Below are 11,153 nucleotides of genomic sequence, written 5' to 3' on the forward strand. Positions count from 1 at the left end.
TCACGTGCTTATGATTGACCACAGCTGGTCCCGCATTAGCTAACATATGATTCACCAATCGGATGATTCCCAACTCACTATAAATGACCAGAGTTTCCTACCTCAGTTATCTTTGTCTTGAAGAATCCCCCCCTTCCACCCCTACTCCTTCCCCCTTTTTCTTGATAGGGTGGCATGGTGGCCCAGTGGTTAGCACTGTTGCCTCACAGCAAGAATGTCACTGGTTGAAGTCCTTACCACATGTTTGGTTGAATTTACATGTTCTCCCTGTGCTTGCGTGGGTTTCCCACGGGTTCATCGGTTTCCTCCCACAGCCCAAAGACATGCGACATAGGTGAACTGACCAAACCAAATTGGCACCATAGATGAGCTCTTAATCAGCAGTATATCTCTCTATAGCACTCCCTAATTAGCCATAAATAAGCAGGGGAGTTCTCGAGACCTACCTGAACTCAAACCTCCCCTCCTGCCCTGCTAACGGGAGGGATCTTATGAGCTCAGGACTCATAAATTTTATTTGTTTTGATACATTTACTGTTTAAAATTGAAGTGTTATAGTTTTTTGACACAACAAAAAGGTCCTGTTTGACTATTTTTATTGTCTTTCAATTCGCAATTTATTTATATTTTTAGTATTTAGTCAAGTTATCTACTAAATTAATTACTCAGTTACTTTTTGAACCAATAACTATAAAAGTAATTTAAATAAAATTGTAATGATGTAATTAGTAATCAATTACTCAACACCGGTATGATCATGTGAGCGCTAAAGAAATCTGTACATGTTCCTTTCTCCAGGAAAGACCATGAAATGATTCAAATAGGTGCAAAGATCGAAGAGGAGCAAGCCTTGGTCATTCAGCTACATAAGAAAATAAAAGAATTACAGGTAAAGATATTGTTTGGCTATAGACTAAACATCATGGGTTTGCATAATCTGTTAATAATATTATGGTAAACTCTTTCTAGACACGTATAGAAGAGCTAGAGGAAGAACTTGAGGCTGAGAGGGCAGCTCGATCAAAGTCAGAAAAGCAGCGCTGTGACGTGTCCAGAGAACTGGAAGAGCTGAGTGAACGTCTGGAGGAAGCAGGAGGTGCTACTACTGCTCAGATCGAGATGAACAAGAAGCGCGAGGCTGACTTTATAAAGCTGCGCAGAGACCTGGAAGAAGCCTCGCTGCATCATGAAACCACTATAGCCATGCTACGGAGAAAGCATGCAGACACGGTAGCTGAGATGGGGGAGCAACTGGACAACCTGCAGAGGGTCAAACAGAAGCTGGAGAAAGAAAAGGCAGAAACCAGAATGGAGTGTGAAGATCTGGCATCTAACGTGGAACATCTCTCCAGAGCCAAAGTAAGACATCTCCATCTGCTTAACGTTCCTGATACTTACATCGTTAGGATCTGTAGAGCTTGTGCTTAAGACATAGATGATATACATAGACATATATGATGGTTATTGTTTGCAGACTACAACAGAGAAGATGTGCAGAATGTATGAGGATCAGTTAAATGAGTCTAAAACTAAGGTGGAGGAACTGCAGAGGCAGCTAATGGATGTCACTTCTCAAAAGGCACGGGCCCAGACAGAGAGTGGTCAGTGTCCTGCGCTTAAAAAAGAAAATTTTAAATAATTCTAACTAGGAGCTCGGAGATGTGAAAATGGAAGAACTAAGGACATGGAAGCACCAATGAGTTTTTTTCCCTTTCTTTTAACAGCTGAGGTCAGTCGCAGGCTGGAAGAGAAAGAGGTTCTGGTCATGCAACTGCAACGGACAAAGATCGCCTTCAGCCAAACTGTGGAAGAGCTGAAGAAACAGCTAGAAGAGGAATCCAAAGTGAGCCTTGATTTACAAACATTTTGTGACAGGGGTGCCAAAAAAATTCTAACCACAATTAATTACATTTATTAATGTTTGCTGAAGAAATGCAAACAATTTAAACTCTTCCATGCAAACGTTCGGGATCAAAACATTTTTTTAATTAACCCTTTTTATATATATATATATATATATATAATTGCTTTTTCTCAGCTAGGATGCATTAATTTGATATAAAAAAGGGTCAGAAAATCCAAATATTAGTATGATTTCAAAAAGACCACCAAAGACATGGTAATGTCTCCTGAAACATCAGCTTGACATATTTCAATTGCCATATTTGACTGTATTTTTGATCAATTAAATGCAGCTTTAGTAAGATTAGGAGACTGCTAAGTTTGAATAGTAGTGCTAATATATTGAGTGTACTGATACTAACAGACATGTGGAAGCGCAAAACATGAATCAAGTGAGTTAAATCATCAAATGAGAAACATTTTTCTAAAAAGAAAATGTTATTAATTCATATTTAACATGAACGAAAATAGCTAGACAGGGGTGCGTTTCCGAAAACCATCGTTAGCCAACTAAGGTCGCAAGTTGTGTTGTTACAAACATAGTTTGTTGATTTGCTGTTTCACAAATCCATCGTTCCAATGAATATTGGCAAACTGCATCGCAAACTTGTACACTTGTACACCTCTAGAGCTGTAGTTAGGAGCATAGTTCCTGGTTGTGTTCTATTCCCAGTTATCCCCCCTATGCCCTATTCATTTCGAACGTTCCACTTTAAAATTTGGAATGTTTAAAAAAAAAAAAACATTGTAGTCATCTCTCTTAGGAGTAATTTGCATTCAAACTATTTTTACAGTTCAGTTTTAGTGATCTCCATATTGACAATTGCGCTCCCTTCGCAGTGCACTTTGAAAACATTGATGTCATTTTGAACACAGCCATGGCTCATGACTAAAGCTATAGGAGACCTAAACATTTTTTATAAATAAATAAACAACATCCTACTTAATAATAATAATAATAATAATAATAATAATAATAATAATAATAATAATAATAATAATAATAATAAATTAATAACTATAAGTTATTAATAAAAATTCTACTACTAATAATACTAATTAATTTTATTATTAGGTAGGTTTTTTCCATTTCTTAATAAATAGCCTACTGTAAATACAACAATTAGCAGTTTATGTGATTTATATATAAGATTAGAATATGTGTTAGCTTTTTGTAAGTAGTGTTTTGTTTCAGAATAGAATATGGAATATTCATAATATTTGTATATATTTCAGTTAATATGGAGAGTGCATGTTTTTACCAAAACCAGCCTAATATTGGATTTAAAAAAATAAATGTGTGTGCGTGTAAAGCAATATAATTTGCACAAAAAATCGTTTTTTTCCTCTTAAGACGTTGTAACTCCTCGCTGTTTAGAGCGTATTAATGGGCGTTTTACATTATAACTAACGTGGTTCTAATGATGGATCTGCGACAGAGAAACTGCGGTTTTGAGAAACACTCGTCACTACATCGTACTATGATAGTTCAGTTGTGAGTTCTGTCGTTGTTTGGGAAACGCACCCCAGATTAATAACAATCTAGCAAACATTTATAATTGTTAAATGGTTAAAGTGTTGCTGGTATACTAAACAATCAAATTATTTAGTTCTATATTGCACATTTAAAACTTCATAAAATTAACATTAGGTCTGTTGTTTAAAAATTCTAGGCAACGTTCTTATGCCACAGTCAGTGTCCCAATGTGTAGTAAACCAAGCTCCTAGACTGTCCTAACTGTACTGTACACTAGAGGACTGATTGAGATGCACCCAGTGTATTATAATTCATTTTGGCTCTTTGTCTGTGTACCAGGCAAAGAACAGTTTAGCTCATGCGGTACAGTCATCCAGGCATGACTGTGATCTCCTGAGAGAGCAGTTTGAGGAGGAGCAGGAGGCCAAATCTGAGTTGCAGCGTGCTCTGTCTAAAGCCAACATAGAGATTGCACAGTGGAGGACAAAGTATGAGACTGATGCCATTCAGAGGACTGATGAACTAGAGGATGCCAAGTAAGAAGCCACTCTGCTGTCAGTGCAACACTATAGCTATGATTCCATTCACCTGTTTTATGCACATTTTGGAATATGCCAACAGAAATGCCAAGATGGGCATACATTTTCAAAATAAGCTAAATGAAAATAATGTGCATAAACAATGATGGAAGCACATTTACTGATCAAATTTCAGCATGCACATTAATTGACCTCATTGAAATGTTTGGTCATCCTAAAATCCTTTAGCCAAAGATAGTCATCAAAGTGGTTCAGTATTATTACCTCCTGCAGAACTGTCTTGAGTAGCTGCTCTCCAAAGAGCATCTCAAGTCTCCAAAAGCCACCACTTTCTTTGCGTTTCGTCTTCCGAGGTGCAAGTAATTTAATATATAAGAAAAAAGGTCCACAGTGGCTTCTCCTAATACAGCAAATTCCATTTTCCATTTTAGATTTTTGGTGCCAGTTTAGCAGGAATTGTATCATGGTTTTGTTCTTTTTGACTCATTGGATGGAAATGCCTTATTCGCAGATGTTTTATGCAATATTGCAGTTTTGCACAAAAGTTTAATTCATATCTTTGGATGGAAACATAGCCAGTGTCTTATGTACTTTATTATAAAAAGATGTTTTTTCCTTCTTCAGGAAGAAGCTGGTTGCACGACTCCAGAGCTCTGAGGAGGCCGTGGAAGCATCCAATGCTAAATGTGCCTCGCTGGAGAAAACCAAACACCGTCTGCAGACTGAGATCGAGGACTTGATGGTTGACTTGGAACGCTCTAATGCTGTGGCCATTACACTGGACAAAAAGCAACGCAATTTTGATAAGGTCAGGACAAAAGTGCATGTAAACAGTAGCATGTAAATATTGTTCATATTTATTTTCTACTGTAATCTATAATTAATACGTCCAGGTGCTGTCTGAGTGGAGACAGAAGTTTGAGGAGACACAGACTGAGCTGGAAGGCTCTCAGAAAGAGTCCCGAAGCCTCAGCACAGAGCTCTTTAAACTCAAAAACTCCTATGAAGAAGCCCTTGACCAGCTGGAGACTATCAAACGGGAAAACAAGAATTTGCAAGGTACAATAACTTTTACATTAGGAAAAATAAGCAAGGAAGATTATATTGACTCCAGAATGAGCCCAACCACTATATTTGATTTTCAGAGGAAATCACTGACTTGACTGATCAGATAAGTCAAGGCAGCAAGACCATCCATGAGCTCGAACAGATGAAGAAGGTTCTTGACCATGAGAAGTGTGATATTCAAGCAGCACTGGAGGAGGCAGAGGTGATTATTGCCTGATATACCACACTACACTAACTGACCAGTAGACATTTATAATTATGTATGTTAACTCTGTGGGACTCAGGGCACTCTGGAGCATGAGGAGAGTAAGACTTTACGTGTGCAGCTGGAGCTCAGTCAGACCAAGACTGAAGTTGAGAAGAAACTTGCAGAGAGGGATGAGGAGATTGACAATCTCCGGTAAGGGACTCTTAATTCTAAGGCAAGAAGCACTGATAACACTATGCAATTCAAATGCATGAAACTATTTATCTACTGTATGCAGTCGAAACCATCAGCGGACTCTGGAGGGCATGCAGACCACGCTGGATGCAGAGACCAGAGCACGTAATGAGGCAATCAGGGTTAAGAAAAAGATGGAGAGTGATATGAATGAGATGGAGATCCATCTGAACCATGCGAACAGACAGGCTGTGGAGTCACAGAAAATGGTTCGCAATCTACAGCTTCAAATCAAGGTGAGAGGAAAGGGCAGGGTGCATCAAAATTCAGATTGCAAAAGATTATCAACTATATATATGTATGATATAGTGACCCTATTAGAGTGTTTTTAGCAGAATTGATATTGGATATTTAATTCAATTTAATTTGCTTTTAGTTTTATATTTCGATTGCCTTTGCTGTAATCCTACACTAATTTCATCTTTTAAAGTGTAAATAATTTAATTGCAGTCTATTTTCATGCTCTACGTTATAATGTTGTAATGGAAAGTTAAAATGATTGATCTTATTTTTTTTGAGATTTTTTTTTTATACCAAAAATCTGATAAAATGATCAGTGCATCATTATGAACTAAAGGGCTTTTAACCCAACACCTTTTTATAAACTAAATGCGGAAAAGTTTTTTATGGGTTTTAGCTGTTCATTTAAAGGGGTGGTCCTCTACGATATAATATTTTAAACTTTAGTTGATGTGTAATCTAGCTGTGTGAACATAAACAACATCTCTGAATGTAAGACGCTCAAAGTTCAATGCAAAGGGAGACATTGGCTTTTACAGAGTTAGCTTAGCAAAGCCTACAGCGAACGAAGTTTGGGGACTACAAAAAATACATCCGGGTTAGTGAGATCACAAGGGCTTCTGGTTACGTGCATTCACCAAGCGCACAACCTGCGCAGCGAAGGGGTGTGGCCAGAGGTACATGTTATTGCAGAGAAAGCTGAAAGGCCATCCAAACGCTGCTATTTCCACAGAGCTTCTTCTGTTTCTGTATTTGGACTTCCTAAGGATTTAATTTGAATTATGTTCCAGAGAATTATCAAAAAAATATATAGCTAGAATTTGACAAAGGATAGAATCTCTCCCAGTTTAGTGCTGGACTCGGTTAAAACTCCTCCAACAGAGGAAGCTGTGGATTGTGAGCCACAACCTGTAAGTGTTTTTATTTGGTAAAATTTATCAATTACATGCACAGTTTCTAGCATTAATGGTATATTGTAGTGTGGACGTAAACAAGGATGCAAACAAAGGGAAATGCTGTTTGGCACCGCTAACAATGTAGCTGCAACTTCATATTTATCTGCCAAACCCCTGTAAACAGCCACAATCTTCACCAGCGCTGCAATCTCTGTCTATGAGGCGGCTTTCCGTGCATTCTACATCTTAAATAACAACTCACAAAAGATATGTGAACATTTTATATTACTTACACATGCTTATTCTGAATAGATGTGAAAGTCACTTGTCAGATTTTATCTTAGAGAACAGGCATGAGGTTCAGCTGTGTCCTCTGTGTTATTTTCCATGCTAACAGCTTCTCTGTTTACACAGTGCAAAAGCGCATGCTTGTAGAGGCGTGACATGGTGATATAGAGCCGATTCGCGAATCACAGCACATTATGTTAGCTGACCAATCAGAGCCTCTTGAGGGTGGGCCTTTCAAAGGAACTAGGAATTATGACAGTAGTTTTCATGTTAGCTGAGTAGCTGTATATAATCAAAGTAAAATATATGAAAAAATACAAATGAAGCATGAGCACACATTTCTTTGCATCTTATAAACACAAACAAGCCCTAAATATACACTCTGGACCACCCCTTTAAACAACATCATTTAATCGTTTTGACAATATGGTCACCTGTGTACACTTTTTCAAAAATGAAAAGGAAAAACTGTCATGTTCACACACCCTAATCCTTAATTGAAAAAAAAATATGTTCACTATAAATTGTCCACTTGGCAACTTACTGCACTTTTTTCAACCTCAATCGTTGTGTCTTCTCAGGACCTGCAGGTAGAGTTGGATGAGTCTATGCATCATTGTGAGGAGCTGAAGGAGCAGGTGGCAGTGACAGAGAGGAGAAACACGCTGCTGTCAGCAGAGCTGGAGGAGCTGCGTGGAATAGCAGAGCAAACAGACCGAATGCGTAAAGTGGCTGAGCACGAGCTACTGGAGTCCAGTGAGAGAGTCAACCTGCTGCACGCTCAGGTAAACGTCAGCCGCTCAGTCAATCAGTTTACCAGTCATTAAACATCATGACTTAACCTCCCAATCCACTTACTTCTACAGAACACGGTAATGTTGAACCAGAAGAAGAAGTTGGAGAGTGATTTGTCCATGCTGTCTGGAGAAGTGGATGACGCTCTGCAGGAGTGTCGCAGTGCTGAAGAGAAGGCAAAAAAGGCCATAACTGATGTGAGTTATTACTGGAAAAACTATTCACTGCAAGGATTTTGAAAGCATTTATGTGCTATATGAATCCATTACATCTCTGCAAATATCTTAACCTTGATTATAACCCAACTTTCATCCTTCAAAACTTCACTAGCAAGAAACAGGTTTGCTTTATCCAATAAAAAAAAAATCCAGGAGATTTAGAGTGGTACTGTGGTGATTCTTTCCTGAATTAATCTGTTTTGAACAAATCATTTTAGTCAATTATTTTTTCCGTAACAGGACTGACCCGATCGGGCCAGTGCTGCCTTGTCACTAAAGTTTAATATGCCTGCATTATTTGTCAATTGCTTGCAAATAATCTTATAATCGAGAAACAGTTTTTTAGTTTTTAAGCCTGCTACCTTCTCTGTGATGTCATGAACACCATATTGCTTTTTGGTTCCTTTTATCTGATTGGATGTTTTGAGCATATCATTTTTTTCTGTAACCTGGTAACAACCAGTCCAGCAGAGACAGCAACATGCTGGCAACATCAACTGATGAGGCTAAAAGAAAATGTCTGTTTCTAACATCTAAAAATGAAGTGATGTTTTGCACAGTTTGCCGTCAGTTTGGCAAGTCAGCCACCTTGTTTTAAATCATTTAAAACTGCAATAAAAAATCTGCACATTTTCCATACTGCTCTTTTTGTTTGCATAACATTTTGAATGTTAAATATGAATTTATTTTAAAAAAAATTAATATTTAAATTCAAGATTTACAGATTATTTAAAATATGTGGCTAAGAAATAGCTAATAACTTCTTTCTTTGGTGGGGCCAGTGAAAATTTTGACAGGGCAAGTAAAAATCTGAACCTCTGGCCTGATCGGGCCAGTAGAAAAAATCCTAAGAGTTAAACCATATACATATATATAATTTAATATAAACAGGAACTTTATATCCAGGGCCTACAAATGCCTATATTTACCAGCCCCCAAAATACATTCAATTACACTCAGATTATTAAATCATCATTAAAAAATCTTCTATTGTCAATTTTGCTCACTCCTACTTCCAGAACCTGATTGTTGCACTCTTTAGTAGTAGTAGTAGTAATAAAAATAATAATAAACTTTATTTTTATAAAGCGCCTGTAAAAGTAGGATCTCAAGGCACTTTACAGACATATAAAATGTGCAGCAGTAAAACATACATAAGAGTTGAACGGAAAAAAATGCAATAATAAAAATTATTAAAAACTGATAATAATAATATTATTATTAATAATAATAATAATAAAAAAAAAATAATAATAATAAATCTAATAATTAAAAGCAACCCTAAAAAAGCGATGTTATGTAAAAATTATGATAATGTTAACTTTTAGGGGTTCTGTTACCATTGAAAGTTTCACATCAAATGACAACGAGCCTCAATTAATGGTGTTAATCATACAAACTACCAAAAAAAAAATTTTTACAAACCCTATTGGAGCATCTAGCAACCACTTTGCATGTGCAGAAAATGTAGAAATCATCTTCTCCATGAAAATATTCAACAGTGAAACGTTCATCCCTCATTAGGCAGCCATGATGGCAGAGGAACTGAAGAAGGAGCAGGACACCAGCAGCCACCTGGAAAGGATGAAGAGGAACATGGAGCAGACCATCAAAGACCTGCAGAACCGCCTGGATGAGGCGGAGCAGATTGCTCTCAAGGGGGGAAAGAAACAGATTCAGAAAATGGAAATTCGGGTGAGCAATGAACTTGCCTTCCAGTTTAGTTTCAAAAATGAATAGCAAATATTGGTAAGACTTTATTTTGATGGTCCCTATTGCACATTTTGTTGACGAAATGTTGCTTTGCAATTACATGGCAATTAGTTCTCATTTGACATTTAATTTACATATTAATCTGTATCTTTTCATTTTAATCCTCAGGTGCGGGAACTGGAGACAGAGCTGGACTGTGAGCAGAAGAAGAGTGCAGAGTTCCAGAAAGGAGTACGAAAATATGAGAGAAGGATTAAAGAGCTCACCTATCAGGTATTACTCACAGGGAAAAACTGTTATTGCAGCGGTTAAACTGTTGTCACCTTCAGTGCATTTAAAAGACATTGTGTTTTATACACAGACAGAGGAGGACAGGAAAACTCTCCTGAGGATGCAGGACCTGATTGACAAACTACAGGCTAAAGTAAAGAGCTTCAAGAGACAAGCTGAGGATGCGGTGTGTATTTCTCATTAACTTGTGATGTCAACATTTCAGTACATACTAGGGTCAGAGTGGTACTTGCAGAGAAAATGAATCACATGATCTGTCAAACAATAAGATAGTGTCAGTTTTAGGATTAACTGCAGAGGTTTCACTGCACTGAATCTGTACCTTTGTTGCTGTATTGCAGGAGGAGCAGGTGAACTGCAACATGACTCGGTTCAGAAAGATCCAGCATGATCTGGATGAGGCAGAGGAGAGGGCGGACATGGCTGAATCTCAGGTCAACAAGCTGCGTGTCCGCACCAGAGAGACTCATGTCGTCAAGGTAGTACACAGTAAACTCGTATAATGAAAAATACCAATCGCCAAACAAATGAGCTAGGCCTGTCACAATTACTGATTAAAATGCGTAATGGTTGAAAAACACTCCAGTTTTACATTTAACATTCATGTGATGCAAAATAGATTAATAATTTATATATGAGCAATATCATACTCTTAGCAGTGCAATGTGGCTGTATATCAGCACTGATCAGCGCTGAGTGCCTTAGTGTTCAGTGACGCTATATAGCCACATCGCACTGCTACGAGTGTGATATTGCGTTTACCGAGTGTGATATTGCATTTATACAACAGTTCGATGGAAAAATTGTGTATTTAAAAAAAATCAAGCAGGGAGAGTCTCAAAATCCTTTTGTAAGAGGAACTACTTTCTTCTGCCATTCCTTCACATCTGCAACTGATGTCAGAACAGCAGGAATCATTGCTACTTCACTAACATCACTTTAGAGCTAGTATTTGAATGATTCTCTAGTGTCTAAAGTGATGACAAAACTGGTGATTTTGCTTACATTTTAAGATTATAAGGCTGAACGGCATGAAATGCCATCAGTCTACAGAGATTTCCCAATATTTTTCTGTTGCAATCGGGATATCACAATAATTAATCCAGAAAAAGCCAAAGCAACACAAACACTACCAGATTACTGTTGTGTTTGTGAAAAATGCTAAACATATGCGGGCATTACTTATTTCTTTCTGTTTAGTCTGCAGTAGCGAAAACAGGAGACTCATTAGAAACAGATGGCCATCACCGGTTTTAAGACTTTAAGATGAGTGTCCCATCTCAC

The 11,153-nt window shown here is 37.6% G+C and overlaps 1 protein-coding gene across 2 annotated transcripts in view; it reads left to right on the forward strand.

Moving 5' to 3' along the window:
- The window catches only part of myh7bb (myosin, heavy chain 7B, cardiac muscle, beta b), a 28,800-nt gene that overhangs the window by 16,021 nt on the left and 1,626 nt on the right, over window positions 1–11,153 (forward strand). For both annotated transcript variants that reach the window (XM_056448914.1, XM_056448915.1), the window contains 16 exons: window positions 799–889; window positions 970–1,359; window positions 1,475–1,601; window positions 1,725–1,843; window positions 3,719–3,915; window positions 4,543–4,726; window positions 4,812–4,977; window positions 5,064–5,188; window positions 5,271–5,386; window positions 5,472–5,664; window positions 7,434–7,637; window positions 7,719–7,844; window positions 9,390–9,560; window positions 9,747–9,851; window positions 9,940–10,035; window positions 10,211–10,348. In XM_056448914.1, the coding sequence (XP_056304889.1) occupies window positions 799–889; window positions 970–1,359; window positions 1,475–1,601; window positions 1,725–1,843; window positions 3,719–3,915; window positions 4,543–4,726; window positions 4,812–4,977; window positions 5,064–5,188; window positions 5,271–5,386; window positions 5,472–5,664; window positions 7,434–7,637; window positions 7,719–7,844; window positions 9,390–9,560; window positions 9,747–9,851; window positions 9,940–10,035; window positions 10,211–10,348 (2,548 nt within the window). The remainder of the gene's footprint in view (window positions 1–798; window positions 890–969; window positions 1,360–1,474; window positions 1,602–1,724; window positions 1,844–3,718; window positions 3,916–4,542; window positions 4,727–4,811; window positions 4,978–5,063; window positions 5,189–5,270; window positions 5,387–5,471; window positions 5,665–7,433; window positions 7,638–7,718; window positions 7,845–9,389; window positions 9,561–9,746; window positions 9,852–9,939; window positions 10,036–10,210; window positions 10,349–11,153) is intronic.

The sequence above is a fragment of the Danio aesculapii genome, chromosome 23, assembly GCF_903798145.1.
Source record: "Danio aesculapii chromosome 23, fDanAes4.1, whole genome shotgun sequence".
In the NCBI taxonomy this organism is placed as follows: Eukaryota; Metazoa; Chordata; class Actinopteri; order Cypriniformes; family Danionidae; genus Danio; species Danio aesculapii.